The sequence below is a fragment of the Hyla sarda genome, chromosome 5, assembly GCF_029499605.1.
Source record: "Hyla sarda isolate aHylSar1 chromosome 5, aHylSar1.hap1, whole genome shotgun sequence".
In the NCBI taxonomy this organism is placed as follows: Eukaryota; Metazoa; Chordata; class Amphibia; order Anura; family Hylidae; genus Hyla; species Hyla sarda.
This window is the reverse complement of record NC_079193.1, coordinates 301,072,620-301,100,459: the sequence shown is the minus strand read 5'-3', so window position 1 is coordinate 301,100,459 and position 27,840 is coordinate 301,072,620. Positions and strand designations below refer to the sequence as shown.

At 47.1% G+C, this 27,840-nt stretch overlaps 1 protein-coding gene across 1 annotated transcript in view; it reads right to left on the bottom strand.

The window, feature by feature from the left end:
* Window positions 1-13,571, bottom strand: part of TRIM55 (tripartite motif containing 55) — a 123,812-nt gene extending 110,241 nt beyond the window's left edge. The window contains exon 1 of the mRNA XM_056518573.1: window positions 13,404-13,571. Within this exon, the coding sequence (XP_056374548.1) occupies window positions 13,404-13,571 (168 nt within the window). The remainder of the gene's footprint in view (window positions 1-13,403) is intronic.
* Between the last annotated feature and the right edge of the window lie 14,269 nt (window positions 13,572-27,840).

The following is a 27,840-nucleotide window of genomic DNA, read 5'->3' as shown; positions in this document are numbered from 1 at the left end:
CGGCAGTAGCAACCAGGTCGTATCCACTAGCAACGGCTCAACCTCACTGACTGCTGAGAAGGCGTGGGACAGAAGGACAAGGCAGAGGCAAGGTCAGACGTAGCAGAAGGTCGGGGGCAGGCGGCAAGGTTCGTAGTCAGGATGGATAGCAGAAGTTCAGGTACACAGGCTTTGGACACACTAAACGCTTTCACTGGCACAAGGCAACAAGATCCGGCAAGGGAGTGCAAGGAAGGAGATCAGATATAGTCTGGGAACAGGTGGGAGCCAATTAAGCTAATTGGGCCAGGCACCAATCATTGGTGCACTGGCCCTTTAAGTCTCAGAGAGCTGGCGCGCGCGCGCCCTAGAGAGCGGAGCCGTGCGCACCAGCACAAGACAGCAGGGGACCGGGACGGGTAAGTGACCTGGGATGCGATTCGCGAGCGGGCGCGTCCCGCTGTGCGAATCGCATCCCCGACGGCCATGACAGTGCAGCGCTCCCGGTCAGCGGGACTGACCGGGGCGCTGCAGGGAGAGAGACGCCGTGAGCGCTCCGGGGAGGAGCGGGGACCCGGAGCGCTAGGCGTAACAGTACCCCCCCCCTTAGGTCTCCCCTTCTCTTTGTCCGGTAACTGCCTCCCCTGGGATGAGGACATCGGGAAAGAATGGAGGGTTTCCTCAACGGCAGGCAGTACAGCAGGAGTGGGAATGGGGAGGGAGGGCAGAGGGCGAGGCCTGGCACGGGGCAGTGTGACACCAGGACGGGGGCCGTGGGGAGGCACAGAGGCTTGCCTGACGGGACTGGGAGGGGGGGAGAGGCACTTCCTAAGGCAGGCAGAGTCCCAGTTCCTGATCTCCCCGGTGGTCCAATCAAGGGTGGGAGAATGAAGCCGGAGCCATGGCAGACCGAGGAGGACCTCAGAGGTACAGCCGGGGAGAACGAAGAGCTCAATCCTCTCGAGGTGGGGTCCAATAGACATCAGGAGGGGTTCTGTGCGGTAACGCACGGTGCAGTCCAATCTGGCTCCGTTGACCGCGGAAATGTAGAGCGGCTTGACGAGACGGGTCACCGGGATGCTGAATTTATTCACAAAGGACTCCAATATAAAATTCCCAGAGGCACCAGAGTCCAAGCAGGCCACGGCTGAAAGGGAGGAGTTGGCTGAAGGAGAAATCTGCACGGGCACCGTGAGACGTGAAGAAGCAGACTTAGAACCAAGAGACGCCACACCCACGTGAGCTGGGTGCGTGCGTGCGTTTCCCAGGCGTGGAGGACGGATAGGGCAATCCACCAAGAAATGCTCGGTACTGGCACAGTACAGACAGAGATTTTCTTCTCTACGGCGATTCCTTTCTTCCTGGGTCAGGCGAGACCGATCCACTTGCATGGCCTCCTCGGCGGGAGGCCCAGGCGTAGACTGCAAAGGATGTTGTGGGAGAGGTGCCCAGAGATCTAAGTCTTTTTCCTGGCGGAGCTCTTGGTGTCGCTCAGAAAAACGCATGTCAATGCGGGTAGCCAAATGGATGAGTTCTTGGAGGTTGGCAGGAATCTCTCGTGCGGCCAGCACATCCTTGATGCGACTGGATAGGCCTTTTTTAAAGGTCGCGCAGAGAGCCTCGTTATTCCATGATAACTCGGAAGCAAGAGTACGAAATTGGATGGCGTACTCGCCCACTGAAGAATTACCCTGGACCAGGTTCAACAGGGCAGTCTCGGCAGAAGAAGCTCGGGCTGGCTCCTCGAAGACACTCCGGAGTTCAGCGAAGAAGGCCTGGACTGTGGCTGTGGCAGGATCATTGCGGTCCCAGAGCGGTGTGGCCCAAGACAAGGCCTTTCCTGAAAGAAGGCTTACTACGAACGCCACCTTAGACCGTTCTGAAGGAAACAAGTCCGACAACATCTCCATATGCAGGGAACACTGAGACAAAAATCCACGGCAGAGTTTAGAGTCCCCATCAAATTTGTCCGGCAGGGACAAGCGGAGGTTAGGAGCGGCCACTCGCTGCGGAGGAGGTGCAGGAGCTGGCGGAGGAGATGGTTGCTGCTGTAGCAGAGGCAGAAGTTGCTGTAACATGGCGGTCAACTGCGACAGCTGCTGTCCTTGTTGGGCAATCTGCTGCGATTGCTGAGCGACCACCGTGGGAAGATCAGTGAGACTTGGCAGCGGCACCTCAGCGGGATCCATGGCCGGATCTACTGTCACGATTCGGCTTACGGGTTGTGGATCCGCTGTGTCAGCGAGGGATTGGCGTGGACCGTGCTAGTGGACCGGTTCTAAGAGGCTACTGGTTTTCACCAGAGCCCGCCGCAAAGCGGGATGGTCTTGCTGCGGCAGTAGCAACCAGGTCATATCCACTAGCAACGGCTCAACCTCACTGACTGCTGAGAAGGCGTGGGACAGAAGGACAAGGCAGAGGCAAGGTCAGACGTAGCAGAAGGTCGGGGGCAGGCGGCAAGGTTCGTAGTCAGGATGGATAGCAGAAGTTCAGGTACACAGGCTTTGGACACACTAAACATTCACTGGCACAAGGCAACAAGATCCGGCAAGGGAGTGCAAGGAAGGAGATCAGATATAGTCTGGGAACAGGTGGGAGCCAATTAAGCTAATTGGGCCAGGCACCAATCATTGGTGCACTGGCCCTTTAAGTCTCAGAGAGCTGGCGCGCGCCCTAGAGAGCGGAGCCGCGCGCGCCAGCACAAGACAGCAGGGGACCGGGACGGGTAAGTGACCTGGGATGCGATTCGCGAGCGGGCGCGTCCCGCTGTGCAAATCGCATCCCCGACGGCCATGACAGTGCAGCGCTCCCGGTCAGCGGGACTGACCGGGGCGCTGCAGGGAGAGAGACGCCGTGAGCGCTCCGGGGAGGAGCGGTGACCCGGAGCGCTAGGCGTAACAGGCATGAAGTTCCCCAGAACTTCACAGGGTGCCAATGAAGTCCTCTTCCATTCCTCCATGAAGACATCACTGGTGGATGAGGCCTTGCCCACCCTCTGTTTTAGGATGCCCCACAGATGCTCTATAGGGTTTAGGTCTGAAGACATCCTTGGCCAGTCAATCACTTTCACTCTCAGCTTCTTTAGCAAGGCAGTGGTCATCTTGGAGGTGTTTGGGGTTGTTATCATGTTGGAATACTGCCCTGCGGCCCAGTCTCCAAAAGGAGGGTATCATGCTCTGCTTCAGCATGTCACAGTACATGTTGGCTTTCATGGTTCCCTCATTGAACTGTAGCTGCCCAGTGCCAGCAACACTCATGCAGGCCTAGACTATGGCAACCACTATGCTTGACTGTAGGCAAGACTTGTTTTTGCACTCCTCACCTGGTTGCAACCTGGACAACATCTGAACCAAATAAGTTTATCTTGGTCTCATTGAACCACAGGACATGGTTCCAGTAATCCATGTCCTTAGTCTGCTTGTCTTCGGAAAACTGTTTGCAGGCTTTATTGTGCATCATCTTTAGGCTATGTTCAGACATAGGAATGTCTGCACAGAAAGTTTCTGTGCGGACATTCCACTAACAGCGGAGCACTGGCAGAGCATGCCACCGCTAGGACCACTTGGAAATGCGCCATCTCATAGACGGCAATGCATTACCCTGTGGACTCCACAGAAAGAATAGACATGTCTATTCTTTCTGTGGACTCCGGAATCAGAATTTCCATGGCAGAAACATCTGAAATCGATGGGACTCTGCTTCTGCAGAAGAATTCCACATGGAAATTCCATTGTGTGAACAAAGCCTCAGAATAGGCTTCCTTCTGGGATGACAGTCATGCAGACCAATTTGATGCAGTATGCGGCATATGGTCTTAGTACTTACAGGCTGACCCCCCTCCCCGTCAACCTCTGCAACAATGTAGCATTCATTCATCTATTTCCCAAAGACAATCTCTAAATATGTCGCTGAGCATGTGCACTAAACTTCTTTGGTCTTTTAAAAAATTGCAGGAACTGAATTTAAAGTGTACTTGTCATTTAAAAACAGACATATCAAAAGTTTTGATTGGTCAGGGTCTCAGCACTTAAGAGTCTTTCTTCTGTGGGCGACCTCCTTATAAGTCTATGGGGCCATATAGAAAAGCTTGACAGAGATCACTGCAAATTGGGGAGTGAAGCGCACTACCATGTGCTTTTCCCCACTCATTCTCCTGATCGGTGGGAATCTCAGCACCAACATGTCTGTTATTTATTTTTTTGTGACAAGTTCACTTTGAGCCTTATGCACACATCAGATAGCCTGTAGGCTGGAGATACAATATTGTGTTGCGTATTACAGAGGTGTACTTGTACAGTACTCTGGTCACATATATGTGAAGCTATTGTCCTTTAGAAGAAAAGGGTATATATACAGTGGACACAATTTGTTTCTGACAGATTCTTATGGATAAAACCACTGCATGTCATAGCATGAAATCAGAGTCATAAGGAGGAACATTATAGGCCTATATACTTGTATAGGAGCCCTTAACAACACAGAGGTTATACAGAGCAGGTTGCACAATGCATGTGCCTGAGGGCATAGACAAACTGCTAGCTAACTAGATGTTCCTGGTATATCATATGTGGAAGATAAACTTGTTCTTTCAATACACATACTATAAATTCTATTGGTCTACATCAGTGTTTCCCAACCAGGGTGCCTCCAGCTGTTGCAAAACTACAGCTCCCAGCTGCAGTCTTCGTCTGTCTGGGCATGCTGGGAGCTGAAGTTTTGCAACAGCTGGAGGCACCCTGTTGGGAAACTCTGATCTACACACCTGTTGTCAAATGTTTTTAAGGCTGACTAACACAATGCAGTTTTTGATAAGTTTTTGTTCAGGGAAAAAACTGCAAGAGAACCTAAAGTAGGGTAAACTATTAAAGGGGCATTCCAGGATCTTTCTTTCTTCAGTCTTTGAGCCCACGATACCAAGTTATAATACTGCGTAATATACTTCTACAGTCATGGCCGTAAATGTTGGCACCCCTGATAGTTTTCTAGAAAATGAAGTATTTCTCACAGAAAAGGATTGCAGTAACACATGTTTTGCTATACACATGTGTATTTCCTATGTGTGTATTGGAACTAAACAAAAAAAGGGAGGAAAAAAAGCAAATTGGACATAATATCACACCAAACTCCAAAAATGGGCTGGACAAAATTATTGGCACCCTTAACTTAATATTCGGTTGCACACCCTTTGGAAAAAATAAATGAAATCAGTTGCTTCCAATAACCATCAATAAGCTTCTTACACCTCTCAGACGGAATGTTGGACCACTCTTCCTTTGAAAACTGCTCCAGGTCTCTCTTATTGGAAGGTGCCTTTTCCCAACAGCAATTTTAAGATCTCTCCACAGGTGATCAATGGGATTTAGATCTGGACTCATTGCTGCCACTTCAGAACTCTCCAGTGCGTTGTTGCCTTTCATTTCTGGGTGCTTTTTGATGTGTGTTTGGGCTGGATTGTCCTGCTGGAAGATCTCGGATGCAAACCCAGCTTTCTGACACTGGGCTGTACAGTGCGACCCAAAATCCGTTAGTAATCCTCAGATTTCATGATGCCTTGCACACATTCAAGGCACCCAGTGCCAGAGGCAGCAAAACAACCCCAAAACATCATTGAACCTCCACCATATTTCACTGTAGGTACTGTGTTCTTTTCTTTGTAGGCCTCATTCCATTTTCGGTAAACAGTAGAATGATGTGCTTTACCAAAAAGCTCTATCTTGGTCTCATTTGTCCACAAGACATTTTCCCAGAAGGATTTTGGCTTACTCAAGTTCATTTTTGCAAAATGTAGTCTTGCTTTTATGTCTCTGTGTCAGCAGTGGGGTCCTCCTGGGTCTCCTGCCATAACGTTTCATTTCATTTAAATGTCGACGGATAGTTCGCGCTTACACTGATGCTCCCTGAGCCTGCAGGACAGCTTGAATATCTTTGGAACTTGTTTGGGGCTGCTTATTCACCATCCAGACTATCCTGCGTTGACACCTTTCATCAAAATGTATCTTATGTCCACGCCCAGGGAGATTAGCTACAGTGCCATGGGTTGCAAACTTCTTCATAATGTTGCGCACTGTTGGGAAAGGTAAATCTAGATCTCTGGAGATGAACTTGTAACCTTCAGATTGTTGATATTTTTCCACAATTTTGGTTCTCAAGTCCTCTTCTCCTCTTTCTGTTGTCCATGCATAGTGTGGCACACACAGACACACAATGCAAAGACTAATTGAACTTCTCTCCTTTTTACCTGCTTTCAGGTGTGATTTTTATATTGTCCACACCTGTTACTTGCCCCAGGTGAGTTTAAAGGAGCATCACATGCTTGAAACAATCTTATTTTTTCACAATTTTGAAAGGGTGCCAATCATTTTGTCCGGACCATTTTTGGAGTTTGGTGTGACATTATGTCCAATTTGCTTTTTTTCCTTCCTTTTTTGGTTTAGTTCCAATACACACAAAGGGAATAAACATGTGTATAGCAAAACATGTGTCACGATGCCGGCTGGCAGGTAGTGGATCCTCTGTGCCAGAGAGGGATTGGCGTGGACCGTGCTAGTGGATCGGTTCTAAGCCACTACTGGTTTTCACCAGAGCCCGCCGCAAAGCGGGATGGTCTTGCTGCGGCGGTAGTGACCAGGTCGTATCCACTAGCAACGGCTCACCTCTCTGGCTGCTGAAGATAGGCGCGGTACAAGGGAGTAGGCAGAAGCAAGGTCGGACGTAGCAGAAGGTCGGGGCAGGCAGCAAGGATCGTAGTCAGGGGCAACGGCAGAAGGTCTGGAACACAGGCTAGGAACACACAAGGAACGCTTTCACTGGCACAATGGCAACAAGATCCGGCAAGGGAGTGCAGGGGAAGTGAGGTGATATAGGGAAGTGCACAGGTGAACACACTAATTGGAACCACTGCGCCGCTGATTGGCTTTAAATCGCAGAGACCCGGCGCGCGCGCGCCCTAGGGAGCGGGGCCGCGCGCGCCGGGACAGAACAGACGGAGAGCGAGTCAGGTAAGGGAGCCGGGGTGCGCATCGCGAGCGGGCGCTACCCGCATCGCGAATCGCATCCCGGCTGGCAGCGGAATCGCAGCGCCCCGGGTCAGAGGACGTGACCGGTGCGCTGCAGCGGGGGGAGTGAAGCGAGCGCTCCGGGGAGGAGCGGGGACCCGGAGCGCTCGGCGTAACAGTACCCCCCCCCTTGGGTCTCCCCCTCTTCTTAGAGCCTGAGAACCTGAGGAGCAGACTTTTGTCTAGGATGTTGTCCTCAGGTTCCCAGGATCTCTCTTCAGGACCACAACCCTCCCAGTCCACTAAAAAAAAAATTTTCCCTCTGACCTTTTTGGCAGCTAAGATTTCTTTGACCGAGAAGATGTCCGAGGAGCCGGAAACAGGAGTGGGAGGAACAGATTTGGGAGAAAAACGGTTGAGGATGAGTGGTTTGAGAAGAGAGACGTGAAAGGCATTAGGGATACGAAGAGAAGGAGGAAGAAGAAGTTTATAAGAGACAGGATTAATTTGACACAAAATTTTGAAAGGACCAAGATAGCGTGGTCCCAACTTGTAGCTAGGGACACGGAAGCGGACATATTTAGCGGAGAGCCATACCTTGTCTCCAGGGGAAAAAACGGGAGGGGCTCTTCTTTTCTTATCCGCGAACTTCTTCATGCGTGATGAAGCCTGTAAGAGAGAATTTTGGGTCTCTCTCCATATGATGGAAAGGTCACGAGAAATTTCATCCACAGCGGGCAGACCAGAGGGCAAGGGAGTAGGGAGGGGGGGAAGAGGGTGACGGCCGTACACCACGAAAAATGGGGATTTGGAGGAAGACTCAGAGACCCTGAAGTTATACGAGAATTCGGCCCATGGGAGGAGATCTGCCCAGTCATCCTGGCGGGAGGAAACAAAATGTCGCAAATAATCACCCAAGATCTGGTTAATTCTTTCTACTTGTCCATTGGACTGGGGATGATATGCAGAAGAAAAATTTAATTTAATCTTGAGTTGTTTACAGAGAGCCCTCCAGAATTTGGACACGAATTGGACGCCTCTATCCGAGACAATCTGCGTAGGCAACCCGTGAAGACGAAAAATGTGTACAAAAAATTGTTTAGCCAACTGAGGCGCAGAAGGAAGACCAGGAAGAGGGATGAAATGTGCCATTTTGGAGAATCGATCAACGACCACCCAAATAACAGTGTTGCCACGGGAAGGGGGTAAATCAGTAATAAAATCCATACCAATCAGAGACCAAGGCTGTTCGGGGACAGGCAGAGGATGAAGAAAACCAGCGGGCTTCTGGCGAGGAGTCTTATCCCGGGCACAGATAGTGCAGGCTCGCACAAAGTCCACAACATCCGTCTCCAGAGTCGGCCACCAATAGAAGCGGGAGATGAGTTGCACAGATTTCTTGATACCCGCATGACCTGCGAGATGGGAGGAGTGACCCCATTTGAGGATTCCGAGGCGTTGGCGAGGAGAAACAAAGGTCTTTCCTGGAGGAGTCTGCCTGATGGAGGCAGGAGAAGTGGAGATCAGGCAGTCAGGTGGAATGATGTGTTGCGGAGAGAGTTCAACTTCTGAGGCATCCGAGGAACGAGAGAGAGCATCGGCCCTAATGTTCTTATCGGCAGGACGAAAGAGAATCTCAAAATTAAATCGGGCAAAGAACAGAGACCACCGGGCCTGGCGAGGATTCAGCCGTTGGGCAGACTGGAGGTAGGAGAGGTTCTTGTGGTCGGTGTAGATAATAACAGGAGAACTTGATCCCTCCAACAGATGCCTCCATTCCTCAAGTGCTAATTTAATGGCTAGAAGCTCTCGATCCCCGATGGAGTAGTTCCTCTCCGCTGGAGAGAAGGTCCTAGAGAAAAAACCACAAGTGACAGCATGCCCGGAAGAATTTTTCTGTAGAAGAACAGCTCCAGCTCCCACTGAGGAGGCATCAACCTCCAATAGGAAGGGTTTGGAAGGGTCAGGTCTGGAGAGGACGGGAGCCGAAGAAAAGGCAGACTTGAGTCGTTTAAAGGCGTCTTCTGCTTGAGGAGGCCAGGACTTGGGATCAGCATTTTTTTTGGTTAAAGCCATGATAGGAGCCACAATGGTAGAAAAATGTGGAATAAATTGCCTGTAATAATTGGCGAACCCCAAAAAACGTTGGATAGCACGGAGTCCGGAGGGGCGTGGCCAATCTAAGACGGCAGAAAGTTTGTCTGGATCCATCTGTAGTCCCTGGCCAGAGACCAAATATCCTAGAAAAGGAAGAGATTGGCATTCAAACAGACATTTCTCAATTTTGGCATAGAGTTGGTTGTCACGAAGTCTCTGAAGAACCATACGGACATGCTGGCGGTGTTCTTCTAGATTGGCAGAAAAAATTAGGATATCGTCCAGATATACAACAACACAAGAGTATAACAGATCACGAAAAATTTCATTGACAAAGTCTTGGAAGACGGCAGGGGCGTTGCACAGGCCAAAGGGCATGACCAGATACTCAAAGTGTCCATCTCTGGTGTTAAATGCCGTTTTCCACTCGTCCCCCTCTCTGATGCGGATGAGGTTATAGGCGCCTCTTAAGTCCAATTTAGTAAAGATGTGGGCACCTTGGAGGCGATCAAAGAGTTCAGAGATGAGGGGTAAGGGGTAGCGGTTCTTAACCGTGATTTTATTAAGACCGCGGTAGTCAATGCAAGGACGTAGGGAGCCATCTTTTTTGGACACAAAGAAAAATCCGGCTCCGGCAGGAGAGGAGGATTTACGGATAAAGCCCTTTTTAAGATTCTCCTGGACGTATTCGGACATGGCAAGAGTCTCTGGGGCAGAGAGAGGATAAATTCTGCCCCGGGGTGGAGTAGTGCCCGGGAGGAGGTCGATAGGGCAATCATAAGGCCTGTGAGGAGGTAGAGTCTCAGCTTGTTTTTTGCAGAAAACATCCGCGAAGTCCATATAGGCCTTAGGGAGACCGGTTACTGGAGGAACCACAGAGTTACGGCAAGGGTTACTGGGAACCGGTTTTAGACAGTTCTTGGAACAAGAGGACCCCCAACTCTTGATCTCCCCAGTGGACCAATCCAGGGTTGGGGAATGAAGTTGAAGCCAGGGAAGTCCAAGGAGAATTTCCGAGGTGCAATTGGGGAGGACCAAAAGTTCAATCCTCTCATGATGAGATCCGATGCTCATAAGAAGGGGCTCCGTGCGGAAACGTATGGTACAGTCCAATCTTTCATTATTTACACAATTGATGTAGAGGGGTCTGGCGAGACTGGTCACGGGGATGTTGAACCTGTTGACGAGAGAGGCCAAAATAAAATTTCCTGCAGATCCAGAGTCCAAGAAGGCCACTGTAGAGAAGGAGAAGGCAGAGGCAGACATCCGCACAGGCACAGTAAGACGTGGAGAAGCAGAGTAGACATCAAGGACTGTCTCACCTTTGTGCGGAGTCAGCGTACGTCTTTCCAGGCGGGGAGGACGGATAGGACAATCCCTCAGGAAGTGTTCGGTACTAGCACAGTACAGGCAGAGGTTCTCCATACGGCGTCGTGTCCTCTCTTGAGGTGTCAGGCGAGACCGGTCGACCTGCATAGCCTCCACGGCGGGAGGCACAGGAACAGATTGCAGGGGACCAGAGGAGAGAGGAGCCGAGGAGAAGAAACGCCTCGTGCGAACAGAGTCCATATCTTGGCGGAGTTCCTGACGTCTTTCGGAAAAACGCATGTCAATGCGAGTGGCTAGGTGAATAAGTTCATGTAGATTAGCAGGAATTTCTCGTGCGGCCAGAACATCTTTAATGTTGCTGGATAGGCCTTTTTTGAAGGTCGCGCAGAGGGCCTCATTATTCCAGGACAATTCTGAAGCAAGAGTACGGAATTGTACGGCATACTCGCCAACGGAAGAATTACCCTGGACCAGGTTCAACAGGGCAGTCTCAGCAGAAGAGGCTCGGGCAGGTTCCTCAAAGACACTTCGGATTTCCGAGAAGAAGGAGTGTACAGAGGCAGTGACGGGGTCATTGCGGTCCCAGAGCGGTGTGGCCCATGACAGGGCTTTTCCGGACAGAAGGCTGACTACGAAAGCCACCTTAGACCTTTCAGTGGGAAACAGGTCCGACATCATCTCCAGATGCAGGGAACATTGGGAAAGAAAGCCACGGCAAAACTTAGAGTCCCCATCAAATTTATCCGGCAAGGATAAGCGTATCCCAGGAGCGGCCACTCGCTGCGGAGGAGGTGCAGGAGCTGGCGGAGGAGATGACTGCTGAAGCTGTGGTAGTAACTGTTGTAGCATAACGGTCAGTTGAGACAGCTGTTGGCCTTGTTGCGCTATCTGTTGTGACTGCTGGGCGACCACCGTGGTGAGGTCAGCGACAACTGGCAGAGGAACTTCAGCGGGATCCATGGCCGGATCTACTGTCACGATGCCGGCTGGCAGGTAGTGGATCCTCTGTGCCAGAGAGGGATTGGCGTGGACCGTGCTAGTGGATCGGTTCTAAGCCACTACTGGTTTTCACCAGAGCCCGCCGCAAAGCGGGATGGTCTTGCTGCGGCGGTAGTGACCAGGTCGTATCCACTAGCAACGGCTCACCTCTCTGGCTGCTGAAGATAGGCGCGGTACAAGGGAGTAGGCAGAAGCAAGGTCGGACGTAGCAGAAGGTCGGGGCAGGCAGCAAGGATCGTAGTCAGGGGCAACGGCAGAAGGTCTGGAACACAGGCTAGGAACACACAAGGAACGCTTTCACTGGCACAATGGCAACAAGATCCGGCAAGGGAGTGCAGGGGAAGTGAGGTGATATAGGGAAGTGCACAGGTGAACACACTAATTGGAACCACTGCGCCAATCAGCGGCGCAGTGGCCCTTTAAATCGCAGAGACCCGGCGCGCGCGCGCCCTAGGGAGCGGGGCCGCGCGCGCCGGGACAGAACAGACGGAGAGCGAGTCAGGTAAGGGAGCCGGGGTGCGCATCGCGAGCGGGCGCTACCCGCATCGCGAATCGCATCCCGGCTGGCAGCGGAATCGCAGCGCCCCGGGTCAGAGGACGTGACCGGAGCGCTGCAGCGGGGGGAGTGAAGCGAGCGCTCCGGGGAGGAGCGGGGACCCGGAGCGCTCGGCGTAACAACATGTGTTACTGCAATCCTTTTCTGTGAGAAATGCTTTTCTAAAAAAAATTCAGGGGTGCCAACATTTACGGCCATGACTGTATTATTTCCATGTGCCACTTTGTCCTGTTTTCATGCACTAGACCTAATGCTGTAGTGCAAGTATTTTATTGTTGTCTCTGATCTTTTTCATCATTCCATGCGGCCTGAGACAATATGTCCTAAGTCACATGGTCTTCATGGAGGCATGGCTATGCTGCAATGGGGTGTATAACATTACTTCAGTAATTCCGTTTCATTCTGCTATCCACCCACCCACGGCAGAATTGTCACGCCCCCTGGAAACCATGTGACTTATGACATATTGTCTATGGCCGCATGGAATGCAGGGAAAGATCAGAGATAATGGTAAAATAAAAAGACTTCAACTACAGCACTTCTGTGTGTGGGTCCCATACATGGAAATGGGATAAAGCGATGCATGGAGATAATAGAAGCGTATTACACATATGACACAGTATTATAATTTCTAACCATGGGCACAAATGCTAACAAAAAAAAAAAAAATTTTGGAATACTCCTTTAAGAACTTTACAGAAAAGACTCAGGCCTGGTACATACCATAAAATGGAAATTAGTTTTTCCTAGTTTTTTCTTTGTTTTTTTTTTTTTTTTTGCAGTGCAAAAATATATTATGTCCAGATGTTACTTGATACTTGAGTTTTGAGTCACTGAAGCTATGCTTTTTTATGAATTGCTGTGTTCACATACAGCATGCTTTTATATATTGCAATTTGCTGAAAGTTTCCCCTATTAACTTCAATAAAAAAAAAACAGCAGTAATGCAAATCCCAATTAGTACATATATTATTATGATCTCAGTTCTATGATGGTATTTGTAGGAAAATGTTTTAGGACTGTCCACGCAACTGCTGCAAAACTGTATTTACTAAAACTCGGTTTATTGCATTTTATGCCATCCCACAATGGAAGGTGTGAACATGATCTAACATGTCTTAACTTATTTGGTTCCCTTTGTTCTTGGCAAAAGACAGACTGCACAGTATGAACAAGGCCATAGTCAGATTCTAACTCATATCAAGGTAAAATCACCACATGTCCATGAAACAAATAGACCTGAATTGCAGCAGTATAAGGTGCCTGATACCTAATAAATAATAATTAACAATGTTTTCTAATTGATTTATTTGTTACTTTAGTTCTTCACACTCCAGTATGTAAGCCCCAATGCTTTTTATGTTAACACAGATTAAGTTTTTGAAATGTGCATGTGATGTTATTGACTTTTCCGTTGTCATACTATACTGTTATACCATGCGCCTTACCTGAAATATGTCACTGGCGCACTTCCTGCACAGATTATGCTGACATGGAAGAATAACCACCGGTTTGGAAAACATTTCTAAACATATTGGACAAATGAGCTGCTTCTCCAGGTTATCCATAGTTTGCTGCTCTTTGCTCATGGACTGGTAAGACAGAGAGGTGCTCATCTCCTAGCACTTCCAAGGAGAGTAAACTTCAGGAGAAATATGTTGGGCTGTCAGTTTCCGGCTTCGCTCCCTTCAAATAATTCCTGGACTTGTGTGATCAAATGTCCTATGGGTTTCCTCAGCTGGATGACATTGTTTAAAGGATCACTTGAAGAGCGCTCAAGCTGTTTTTAGTAGCACTCTGTCACATGTTGCCATACTGCTCTGCCCATATATGAAAGTGACAGAGGGATAGATTCAGACAGGTGACGAATCCCAGGGATGTCTGCTCCACATTCCACCCTGTGGGAATAGGGAGGGTCGAGCAAGTGGGCAGAGGGACATCTGGAGGGGAATGACAGCTGTCACTAAATGTGTTTTAGGCCCAGCAATGTTGTGGCAAAGTGTTTCTAAATGTAGAACTGCAGATTTCTTTATAGCATTCTTCAATTATATATAAATTAATCAACATTACATCAACATGTTCTTTGGAAAGCGTTCAATGTAGGGGAAGCAAATGTTCAGGTTGTTCCTATAGCTATGTAGCAGATAAAAACACACACACACATATATATATATTATATTAATTACTTTACATCTTTCTATATTTCCTGATTTATATCTGTATTTTTTTCAGAGCTCAGTGCATGTGCTTTTCACTCAAGTTTGCCAAATAGTGTAAAAAGGTGTCACAAAAAAATAAAACTCCTGCAAGTCAGGGCTGAGGGAAGGCTCAACTTGCTCCCTGCTTCCACCTGGGCCAAGCCAAGTATCTGCCCAAGTCAGTTTTATGACTTCCTAATCCTTGTTGGGGAGGATAATCAACAAAGGAGGAAGCTTTTGACTTCATATCCCAACCCCATATCCTGACCTCATATCTCAACCTCATATCCTGACCTCATATCTCCACCTCATATCCCGTCCTCATATCCCATCCTCATATCCCGACCTCCTATCCTGACCTCATATCCCGTCCTCAAATCTCAACCTCATATCCCGACCTCCTTTCTCGACTTCCTATCTCGACCTCCTACCCGACCTCCTATCCCGTCCTATCCCAACCTCCTATTCTGTCCTCCTATATCGACCTCATATCCTGTCTTCCTATACTGACCTCCTATCCCGACTTCCTATCCCGTCCTCTTATCTCGACCTCATATCCCGTCTTCATATACTGTCCTCATATCCCATCCTAATATCCCGTCCTCATATCCCGTCCTAATATCCCGTCCTCATATCCCGACCCCATATCCCATCCTCATAGCTAGTGTTGCTCGTGAATATTCGCAATGCAAATTTTATTTGCGAATATTGCATATTCGCGAATTCGCGAATATTCGTGAATATAGCACTATATATTCGCAATTACGAATATTCGTAATTTTTTTTTCACAGTACACATCACAGTGATCACCCCTCTCTGCTTCCAGCTTGTGTGGTGTAAAGAAGGCTCTAATACTACTGTGTGAGACTGGCGTGCGAATGTTCGCATGTGCGATTTTGCATATGTAAATTTTCAAATATGCAAATTTTCGCATATGCGTATTTTCACATATGTGAATTATTGCATATGCAAATTTTTGTATATGCAAATTTTCGCATATGTAAATTTTCGCATATGTAAATTTTCGCATATGCGAATTTTTGCATACGCTGAAATAAAACGTAAATATTACGAATATGCAAATTAAGTGAATATATGACGAATATTCGGCCATATATTCGCAAAATATCGCAAATTCGAATATGGCCTATGCCACTCAACACTACTCATAGCCCGTCCCCATATCCCGACCCCATATTCCGTCCTCATATCCCGTCCTCATATCCCATCCTCATATCCCGTCCTCATATCTCGACCTCATATCCCATCCTCCTATCTCAACCTCATATCCCATCCTCATATCTCGACCTCATATCCCATCCTCCTATCTCAACCTCATATCCCATCCTCCTGTCCCGACCTCATGTCCCGTCCTCCGACCGCTGTGACCCCCCACAAACTCCTGCCCAGCACCCCAGCTCTCCTCATGCACAGAGCGACCTCCATGTATCTCTATGAGGAGAGCCAGGGTCCCAGACAGGAGATTGTGGGGAGTACCAGCGGTTGGATTTGGACCCCACACGATCAGATACTTATGTCACGGAGTTCCCCTTTAATGGTTTAATTTCTGGTATTTGAGTTCTCTCCTAATACAGGAGTTACCGTAGTTGGTTCTACTGTTTATTACAGGGTCCTGAAGCAGTGTCATAATAATGTTGTGTACAAACAACATCCTGACAGTGGCCTAAGTATAGAACGTGTGTGTAGTGGTGCCTAGAGAAGGTGAGCTGGGAACAGTAAAGAAATGTGAATTTCTTTGTCATACAGTGATCCCTCAACTTACAATGGCCTCAACATACAATAGTTTCAACATACAATGGTCTTTTTTGGACCATTGTAAGTTGAAACCAGACTCAACATACAATGCTACGGACAGTCCAGATCTGTGAAACATGTCAATGGCTGGAAGAACTGACCAATCAGAATGGACATTTCAATGGTCAAAGTGTATGCATTGACTGGTGTCTGGTAGCACCCTCTACAGTACAGGGAGGTATTACATATTCTGTACACTTTACCTGTATTACTGAAGTGTATGCACTGACTGGTGTCTGGTAGCGCCCCCTACAGTACAGGGAGGTATTACATATTCTGTACACTTTACCTGTGCCAGGGTTAGCTGCTCCTTTGGACACAGGTGAGGGCGACTCCATGTAACTTTTTTAGGACACTGTGTACTATTCAGGACCCTGAAGAATCTCCTGTTCTCTACATAGACCAGTGTTTCCCAAGAAGGGTGCCCCCCAGCTTTTTCAAAACTACAACTCCCAGCATGCCCGGACAGCCTTTGGCTGTCCGGGCATGCTGGGAGTTGTAGTTTTGCAACAGCTGGAGGCTCCCTGCTTGGGAAACACCAACATTGACAGTGATTTACAGCTCCCAGCAGATCTTTCTTACTTTTATATGTAAGGACTTGCTTTATCTGTATTAGTTATCTACTTATTTTTCTTTAATCCTCAGTTTTTCCTATTTTTCAATGACATTTTGGAACTTTAGAACCAATTACCAGGTTTCCATAGAGTTATGGTCTCAACATACAATGGTTTCAACATACAATGGTCGTCCCAGAACCAATTAATATTGTAACTTGAGGGGCCGCTGTATATAATATGACCTGTAGTCTGCTTGATTTAAGAGCCTGAATTAATTTAGGACAGTGGCCTCCAAACTGTGGAGCTCCAGATACTACAAAGCTATAACTCCCAACAACGGCAGTCCAAACATGCTGGAATTGTATTTTTAAAGGTCCATAGTTTGGATTGATATGGAGTCTGATCTTACTACACTCCATGTGAATTGTTTCAGTATGCTCTGATCATTTGTCAGGTCATACACTTTCTAGAAAAGTAGATCAATTACAGCCACACTACTAAGACAACACTTTTCTCTACAGAGAACAAAGGATCAGACAAGTTACACTGTAATGTTTATATTATAGTGCTGGAATATAATGGGTATAGTATATTAATAAAATCCTCATTAAAGGGGTATTCAAGGCAAAAACTTTTTTTTTATATATCAACTGGCTCCGGAAAGTTAAACAGATTTGTGAATTATTTCTATTAAAAAAATCTTAATCCTTCCAATAGTCATTAGCTTCTGAAGTTTTCTGTCTAACTGCTCAATGATGATGTCACGTCCCGGAAGCTGTGCATGATGGGAGAATATCCCTTGCATGATGGGAAAATATCCTCATAGGAGCTGGACAGCTCCCGGGATGTGAGTCATCAGAGAGCAGTTAGACAGAAAACAGCAACTCAACTTCAGAAGCTAATAACTATTGGAAGGATTAAGATTTTTTTTATAGAAGTAATTTACAAATCTGTTTAACTTTCCGGAGCCAGTTGATATATAAAAAAAAGTTTTTGCCTGGAATACCCCTTTAAATCTCTTGATTTTACACAGTATTTGCTCCTTTTCAGACATGATTTTAATGAATATATATTTAATATGCGTTCTAATGTACAGTATAATTGGTAGAATTGATATCACCATTATTACCAAGAAATCAGAGTATTCTACATTTTCAGAAAAAAATATTTATCTGTGGGTCTTGTTTTAGGAGACAGAATGAAAAACAATCTACATAAAATTATATAAATCTTCATTACGGGGAAGTGTGATATTTACAGGCTGATTGGTTTTGCAGTAAAATAACAATGTATGTTCCAACATAAGGAAGCATTTCTGTGTGACTTGTTACTGTAGATTTTCTATAGAGTCTCGGAGAGAACAATTTAACCAGATGGTTTCCAAAAATTACATTATCTAGAGCTTAAGTGTCAAGCAGCCAACATCCACAGTCACTTTATAGCACTGCAGGGACTGTAACAAAAGTACTAATGACTATCTGGGAAATAGATAGGAAATGCAGAAATACAGATTTTGATAACTGTCTTTACTTCTTCATAAGTTTAGCAACCAGAGAGAACTGTGGGTGTCTTAGCAGCACAAAGTAAAATGTAAAACCTTTCCCTGGGTAAGGGCTCGTACATATTAGCATTGTCCTTTACATCTTTTCAATCTGATTTCTTTAAAAAGTACAGCAGTGATGTATATATGTATGTATATATATATATATATATATATATATATATATATATATATATAACTTCCTCCGCAAGGAAACAGCACCCAACACCAGGTCCAGGTAAAGTGCAAGCTATAGGGTCTTTATTGCATCAAGAGAGACAATGCGACATTTCGGCTAACAAGCCTTTTTCAAGCATGCTTGAAAAAGGCTTGTTAGCCGAAACGTCGCATTGTCTCTCTTGATGCAATAAAGACCCTGTAGCTTGCACTTTACCTGGACCTGGTGTTGGGTGCTGTTTCCTTGCGGAGGAAGTTCTATGTGGATCCAGTGTGGCACACTGGGGGTTACACTGCGCCACACCTGAGCAATCCTGTGCTGGAGTTCCCATAGTGATTACTATATATATATATATATATATATATATATATATATATATATATATATATCTTGCATCATGATGATACGTAATTGAGATGAGTTTAAGGGATTTTTTTATTGTTGCAGTATCATTGGTAATTATTTTAGGATTCACTTTAAACATGTGCCACAGTTATTGCCCCATCTTCCTTTTTTTTCTGTACAAAATTCCATTACAATGTGTATTAATGGTCACATTGGGCAGGAATATGTGCAGCCCTAATCAAGCCCACAGGCACTTTTTCTGCCTACTTGAAAATCTGTCCTAAGTGATGGATCCTCAGTTGGACGGTGGTCCCTTCTATGAGTAATTGCAAGGTGTAATAATGGTCGGACAAACAAGATCATTAACCATCAGAAATGTCATGGACTTGGTCAGCAGACACAGGGAAAGACCTAAGTTAAAATAACCAGAAGAGCAAACCAAGAACAGACATCAAAGAGACAAACACACAAACAAGCTTGGTCAGACAGGCCGAGATCAAAACCAGGAATAGCAATGAGTACAAAATCAAAAAGGCAAAGGGATTGTCAGGCAGGAGCAATAGTCAAGAGAATAAGCAGACACAGCGTAAACACTAGTGAAGGGTGGGAGCCGCCATCACAAGCAAACTAAAATCACAGTGCAGATTTTAAATAGCCCTCCCTGGAGGCAGGCACACAGAACTCCACACTGACTTGCCCAGCACTCTTGCATCTGATAGGATGTCAATTCTGTGTGCACTGCTCTGTTTAGCGCAGAGTCGTTGCCGCTGTGACAAATTATTCTCTGACTCTGAACCGCACAGAAGATGGAAACATAGGATGTGTCGGCAGATAAGAACCATTTGGACCATCTAGTCTGCCCAATATCCTGAATACTATGAATAGTCCTTGTCATTATCTTATATGAAGGATAGCCTTATGCCTATCCCATGCATGCTTAAACTCCTTCACTGTATTTTCAGCAACCACTTCATGCATCCACTACTCTCTCAGTAAAGTAATACTTTATAATATTACTGCATAAACCTTTGTCCCTCTAATATAAAACTATGTCCTCTTGTGGTAGTTTTTCATCTTTTAAATCTCCTCTCCTCCTTTACCGTGTTGATTTCCTTTATGTATATGAAAGTCTCTATCATATCCCCTCTGTCTCCTCTTTTGTCAAGGTATTACATGTTAAGGTCCTTGAACCTTTCCTGGTAAGTTTTATCCTGTTATCCATGTACTAGTTTAGTAGCTCTTCTCTGGACTCCAAAGTATCTACAGGTGAAACTTGAAAAATTTGAATATCGTGCAAAAGTTAATTTCTTTCAGTAATGCAACTTAAAAAGGTGAAACTAATATGAGAGAGACTCAATACATGCAAAGCAAGATATTTCAAGCCGTGATTTGTCATAGTTGTGATGATTATGGCTTACAGCTCATGAAAACCCCAAATCCTCAATATATAATATGATTTGGGGAGCCATGTCCTCTGCTGGTGTTGGTTCACTGTGCGTCATTAAGTCCAGGGTCAATGCATCCATCTACCAGGAGATTTTGGAGCACTTCATGTTTCCTTCCACAGACAAGTTGCATTACTAAAAATAAATGAACTTTTGCACGATATTCAAATTTTTCGACTTTCACCTGTACATACCTCTGGAGATACGGCTTCCGGTACTGTACACAATACTCCAAGTGAGGTCTCACCAGTGCTCTGTACAGCAGCATGAGCACTACTACAGCACCTCTCTACTGCTAATACCTCTCCCTATACACCCTATTACATTGTTTCCCTGTTTGGATTGAACCATGACAATTCTGTTATGACTTTGCTGTGTGCATTATCCCTGTACTGTCATCGCTTTGTGCAAAACTATAAAACATTTGCTGAAGGTGGTCAGGGTGTGATAGGGTTTCATCTCACATTTTTCTATGGGTCTCCATGGCTACTTCATAAGACTGGTTACTTCATAGTAGATTACAGCCATCAGCCATAACATTAAGTGAATAAAATTGATTTTCTCAGTAGTTTGTAAAAGTTTCTAAAAAGTGGTCTAAAGAAGGATGACCGGTGAACTGGTGACAGGATTAGAGGCAAAGGCTGGCAAATTTTAGTCTGGGGGGGGGGGGGGGGGGGAAGTGAAGTGGCATAAAAACACAAAAAAGTTGCAACAAATTTGCAATTACACCAAAAGCTGATGTAAAGGGCTTAGTAAATTCCCCCTAATGTCTCATTTGATGTGGGATATTTGTATTATCAGACACTAATAGAGGAAAACAGACATGATTGCATATCTACCTCTTGCATAAAGATCCTGTGCTAATGGCGGAAAAGCCCCAACAGACATGACTCAATGTTCCCAGCTATGTACCAACATTCCTTTTAAACACAACATGCCCTATATCTTGTCAATGGGGTTGTCAGAAAAATGGGTTTTCCCCCAGAAACAGTCTTGATAAAGAGCTCAGTCCGAGCTAGAAACGCATTGAAAGTGCTTTTTATACCAACTTTTTATGTCTTTCCTGACGGAATAAAGATAACTTTTTATTGGGAGAAGCGCCTGGCTTTGGAGAAAATGTCTTCCTTTTTAATTGTCTATTTTAAAATGCCAGATATAACAGATACAATATAAATGCTAGCTAGGCGTACACAGAGCTCCATAGCAGGCAACGATTGGGAGCAGACTGCCAGTTTATATGGAGCTAGAACAGGTGCTCCATTTAAGGTCAGCTGACCAGTCCAGACAGCCGGGCGTAACCCAGCAACAAGAAACAACAAAGAACCTGTCAGAACCTTTGAACAGTATAGGTTCTGACAGGCATGGCTGCAGACTTTTGAGTTTTTCCAAGGGCTCCTTCAGATAACTACAGACTTCTTCTCACTCCTCTCCACACTGTACTTAAGCTCTCCTCCACTTAACTCTTACTCAAACTGGACAACTTCTATCCCATACATTACATAAGGATTAGGCTAGGGGGCATCCCACATGGTTTACTCTGCATGACTACCCTTAAAGATATAGAAAAACTGATAAACATATGTACAACATAAAATCACACAATAGCATAAAGCAATATACCTTAGAGTAACAGTTGCACCAGAAGTGCCTTAGGCAACATTTACCTGACAGGACAACATCCTGTACTGGGTCACCTCACATTCTGCTTCCTTGCTAGTTCATGCCTGTACTGCTTGTTATGAAAATGCAGCACTTGTTTACCACTCAACCTCTGTTACGGGTGTTAAGGGTTATATGAGGCTGATTTGCGCTCCTGTGGCCACTCTCATGCATTCATTCCTATTTGCTTGGTCTACTGCTTTAATTTACTACCTTGTGTTAAATCACAATCCCACATTATTAGCCACTCTTTTATCACACCTGAGGGGACACCTGGAATAGTGGAGCAAATACTGCATCTCCTCGATCAGTTGCACCCTTGCAATTAAATTGACTTTCACTCCTAATTCCAAAATCTTTTCTACAAACTGTAGCACAAATGGTCCTGAAGTTTATCTGGTCGATAACATGTTCCCAGGTCTCTAGGTCCATACTTTATTGCTTAAAATTTAGAGGAGACCTCTAAGTCCCTCATATCTTTCATATTCCTCATATCACACACTGGTGTCTAGATTGGTACAAGAGTTTTCCAGTCCCTCATTTAGTCCTTAGTTGGAGCAAAGGAGTTATCCAGCAATAGAAAAACAGAGCTGATTTCTTCAAAAAATGTTGCCACTTTTGACTGCAGGTTGGGTGTGGATTTGCAGCTCAGTTCCATTAAAGTGAATAGAGCCAAGTTGTAATACATCCAATGTCTTTTGGAAGATATTAGCTTTGTTTGCTACATAACCCCTTTAAATTACTGCATGGTTAAGAAGAAGCTAACCACTCTAACTAAGGACTACCTGAGGAGCTTCAAAACATTTTTTCAGATCCTTTGGCAGTCCTACATCTCCCCTCCCTGTTTCATATTTTTTTTTAAATAGAAAAAACTATACTTACCTAGTCCTAGGTTCCCTGCTGGTTGCAGATTGAGAAGGGACACTTCTGCAGCCAGTGATTGGCTGAGTGAGCAGGTCCTGCATCAAACATTCTTTTTGGATGCAGGAAGAAAACAGGGGAACCAGAACGTTGTAAGCCCAATGGGAGCTGCTGAGGACCAGTAGGAAACCAGGGCTTTGTAAGTTAAGGGTTTTCTCTTTCTTTGCCAACAGGATATGAATTTTTGAAACATGCTGGATAACCCCTTTGATCTCTCTCGTAATTAACACTGAATGCACCTTACCTGAATGACCCCCCCCCCTTCTCCCCCTTATGTGTTTTGTCATGGTTCATCCAGGTCACTTTGTTTGTTATTCTGTCATTCAACATTACTGTCACGATGCCGGCTGGCAGGTAGTGGACCCTCTGTGCCAGAGAGGGATTGGCGTGGACCGTGCTAGTGGACCGGTTCTAAGCCACTACTGGTTTTCACCAGAGCCCGCCGCAAAGCGGGATGGTCTTGCTGCGGCGGTAGTGACCAGGTCGAATCCACTAGCAACGGCTCACCTCTCTGGCTGCTGAAGATAGGCGCGGTACAAGGGAGTAGGCAGAAGCAAGGTCGGACGTAGCAGAAGGTCGGGGCAGGCAGCAAGGATCGTAGTCAGGGGCAACGGCAGAAGGTCTGGAAACACAGGCAAGGAACACACAAGGAACGCTTTCACTGGCACTAAGGCAACAAGATCCGGCAAGGGAGTGCAAGGGAAGTGAGGTAATATAGGGAAGTGCACAGGTGAAAACCCTAATTGGAACCACTGCGCCAATCAGCGGCGCAGTGGCCCTTTAAATCGCAGAGACCCGGCGCGCGCGCGCCCTAGGGAGCGGGGCCGCGCGCGCCGGGACAGAACAGACGGGGAGCGAGTCAGGTAGGGGAGCCGGGGTGCGCATCGCGAGCGGGCGCTACCCGCATCGCGAATCGCATCCCGGCTGGCAGCAGGATCGCAGCGCCCCGGGTCAGAGGACGTGACCGGAGCGCTGCAGCGGAGGGAGTGAAGCGAGCGCTCCGGGGAGGAGCGGGGACCCGGAGCGCTCGGCGTAACAGTACCCCCCCCCTTGGGTCTCCCCCTCTTCTTGGAGCCTGAGAACCTGAGGAGCAGACTTTTGTCAAGGATGTTGTCCTCAGGTTCCCAGGATCTCTCTTCAGGACCACAACCCTCCCAGTCTACTAAAAAAAAATTTTTCCCTCTGACCTTTTTGGCAGCCAAAATTTCCTTGACCGAGAAGACGTCCGAGGAGCCGGAAACAGGAGTGGGAGGAACAGATTTGGGAGAAAAACGGTTGAGGATGAGTGGTTTGAGAAGAGAGACGTGAAAGGCATTAGGGATACGAAGAGAAGGAGGAAGAAGAAGTTTATAAGAGACAGGATTAATTTGACACAAAATTTTGAAAGGACCAAGATAGCGTGGTCCCAACTTGTAGCTAGGGACACGGAAGCGGACATATTTAGCGGAGAGCCATACCTTGTCTCCAGGGGAAAAAACGGGGGGAGCTCTTCTTTTCTTATCCGCGAACCTCTTCATGCGTGAAGAAGCCTGTAAGAGAGAATTTTGGGTCTCTCTCCATATAATGGAAAGGTCACGAGAAATTTCATCCACAGCGGGCAGACCAGAGGGCAAGGGGGTAGGGAGGGGGGGAAGAGGGTGACGGCCGTACACCACGAAAAATGGGGATTTGGAGGAAGATTCAGAGACCCTGAAGTTATACGAGAATTCGGCCCATGGAAGGAGATCTGCCCAGTCATCCTGGCGGGAGGAAACAAAATGTCGCAAATAATCACCCAGGATCTGGTTAATTCTTTCTACTTGTCCATTGGACTGGGGATGATATGCAGAGGAAAAATTTAATTTAATCTTGAGTTGTTTACAGAGAGCTCTCCAGAATTTAGACACGAATTGGACCCCTCTATCCGAGACAATCTGCGTAGGCAACCCGTGAAGACGAAAAATGTGTACAAAAAATTGTTTAGCCAACTGAGGCGCAGAAGGAAGACCAGGAAGAGGGATGAAATGTGCCATTTTGGAGAATCGATCAACGACCACCCAAATAACGGTGTTGCCACGGGAAGGGGGTAAATCAGTAATAAAATCCATACCAATCAGAGACCAAGGCTGTTCGGGGACAGGCAGAGGATGAAGAAAACCAGCGGGCTTCTGGCGAGGAGTCTTATCCCGGGCACAGATAGTGCAGGCTCGCACAAAGTCCCCAACATCCGTCTCCAGAGTCGGCCACCAATAGAAGCGGGAGATGAGTTGCACAGATTTCTTGATGCCCGCATGACCTGCGAGATGGGAGGAGTGACCCCATTTGAGGATTCCGAGGCGTTGGCGTGGAGAAACAAAGGTCTTTCCTGGAGGAGTCTGCCTGATGGAGGCAGGAGAAGTGGAGATCAGGCAGTCAGGTGGAATGATGTGTTGCGGAGGGAGATCAACTTCTGAGGCATCCGAGGAACGAGAGAGAGCATCGGCCCTAATGTTCTTATCGGCAGGACGAAAGTGAATCTCAAAATTAAATCGGGCAAAGAACAGAGACCACCGGGCCTGGCGAGGATTCAGCCGTTGGGCCGACTGGAGGTAGGAGAGGTTCTTGTGGTCGGTGTAGATAATAACAGGAAATCTTGATCCCTCCAGCAGATGCCTCCATTCCTCAAGTGCTAATTTAATGGCTAGAAGCTCTCGATCCCCGATGGAGTAGTTCCTCTCCGCTGGAGAGAAGGTCCTAGAGAAAAAACCACAAGTGACAGCATGCCCGGAAGAATTTTTTTGTAGAAGAACAGCTCCAGCTCCTACTGAGGAGGCATCAACCTCCAATAGGAAGGGTTTGGAAGGGTCAGGTCTGGAGAGCACGGGAGCCGAAGAAAAGGCAGACTTGAGTCGTTTAAAGGAGTCTTCTGCTTGAGGAGGCCAGGACTTGGGATCAGCATTTTTTTTGGTTAAAGCCACGATAGGAGCCACAATGGTAGAAAAATGTGGAATAAATTGCCTGTAATAATTGGCGAACCCCAAAAAGCGTTGGATAGCACGGAGTCCGGAGGGGCGTGGCCAATTTAAGACGGCAGAGAGTTTGTCTGGATCCATCTGTAGTCCCTGGCCAGAGACCAAATATCCTAGAAAAGGAAGAGATTGGCATTCAAACAGACATTTCTCAATTTTGGCATAGAGTTGGTTGTCACGAAGTCTCTGAAGAACCATACGGACATGCTGGCGGTGTTCTTCTAGATTGGCAGAAAAAATTAGGATATCGTCCAGATATACCACAACACAGGAGTATAACAGATCACGAAAAATTTCATTGACAAAGTCTTGGAAGACGGCAGGGGCATTGCACAGTCCAAAGGGCATGACCAGATACTCAAAGTGTCCATCTCTGGTGTTAAATGCCGTTTTCCACTCGTCCCCCTCTCTGATGCGGATGAGGTTATAGGCGCCTCTTAAGTCCAATTTAGTGAAGATGTGGGCACCTTGGAGGCGATCAAAGAGTTCAGAGATGAGGGGTAAGGGGTAGCGGTTCTTAACCGTGATTTTATTAAGACCGCGGTAGTCAATGCAAGGACGTAGGGAGCCATCTTTTTTGGACACAAAGAAAAATCCGGCTCCGGCAGGAGAGGAGGATTTACGGATAAAGCCCTTTTTTAGATTCTCCTGGACGTATTCGGACATGGCAAGAGTCTCTGGGGCAGAGAGAGGATAAATTCTGCCCCGGGGTGGAGTAGTACCCGGGAGGAGGTCGATAGGGCAATCATAAGGCCTGTGAGGAGGTAGAGTCTCAGCTTGTTTTTTGCAGAAAACATCCGCGAAGTCCATATAGGCCTTAGGGAGACCGGTTACTGGAGGAACCACAGAGTTACGGCAAGGGTTACTGGGAACCGGTTTTAGACAGTTCTTGGAACAAGAGGACCCCCAACTCTTGATCTCCCCAGTGGACCAATCCAGGGTTGGGGAATGAAGTTGAAGCCAGGGAAGTCCAAGGAGAATCTCCGAGGTGCAATTGGGGAGGACCAAAAGTTCAATCCTCTCATGATGAGATCCGATGCTCATAAGAAGGGGCTCCGTGCGGAAACGTATGGTACAGTCCAATCTTTCATTATTTACACAATTGATGTAGAGGGGTCTGGCGAGACTGGTCACTGGGATGTTGAACCTGTTGACGAGAGAGGCCAAAATAAAATTTCCTGCAGATCCAGAGTCCAAGAAGGCCACTGTAGAGAAGGAGAAGGCAGAGGCAGACATCCGCACAGGCACAGTAAGACGTGGAGAAGCAGAGTAGACATCAAGGACTGTCTCACCTTTGTGCGGAGTCAGCGTACGTCTTTCCAGGCGGGGAGGACGGATAGGACAATCCCTCAGGAAGTGTTCGGTACTAGCACAGTACAGGCAGAGGTTCTCCATACGGCGTCGTGTCCTCTCTTGAGGTGTCAGGCGAGACCGGTCGACCTGCATAGCCTCCACGGCGGGAGGCACAGGAACAGATTGCAGGGGACCAGAGGAGAGAGGAGCCGAGGAGACGAAACGCCTCGTGCGAACAGAGTCCATATCTTGGCGGGGTTCCTGACGCCTTTCAGAAAAACGCATGTCAATGCGAGTGGCTAGGTGAATAAGTTCATGTAGATTAGCAGGAATTTCTCGTGCGGCCAGAACATCTTTAATGTTGCTGGATAGGCCTTTTTTGAAGGTCGCGCAGAGGGCCTCATTATTCCAGGACAATTCTGAAGCAAGTGTACGGAATTGTACGGCATACTCGCCAACGGAAGAATTACCCTGGACCAGGTTCAACAGGGCAGTCTCAGCAGAAGAGGCTCGGGCAGGTTCCTCAAAGACACTTCGGATTTCCGAGAAGAAGGAGTGTACAGAGGCAGTGACGGGGTCATTGCGGTCCCAGAGCGGTGTGGCCCATGACAGGGCTTTTCCGGACAGAAGACTGACTACGAAAGCCACCTTAGACCTTTCAGTGGGAAACAGGTCCGACATCATCTCCAGATGCAGGGAACATTGGGAAAGAAAGCCACGGCAAAACTTAGAGTCCCCATCAAATTTATCCGGCAAGGATAAGCGTATCCCAGGAGCGGCCACTCGCTGCGGAGGAGGTGCAGGAGCTGGCGGAGGAGATGACTGCTGAAGCTGTGGTAGCAACTGTTGTAGCATAACGGTCAGTTGAGACAGCTGTTGGCCTTGTTGCGCTATCTGTTGTGACTGCTGGGCGACCACCGTGGTGAGGTCAGCGACAACTGGCAGA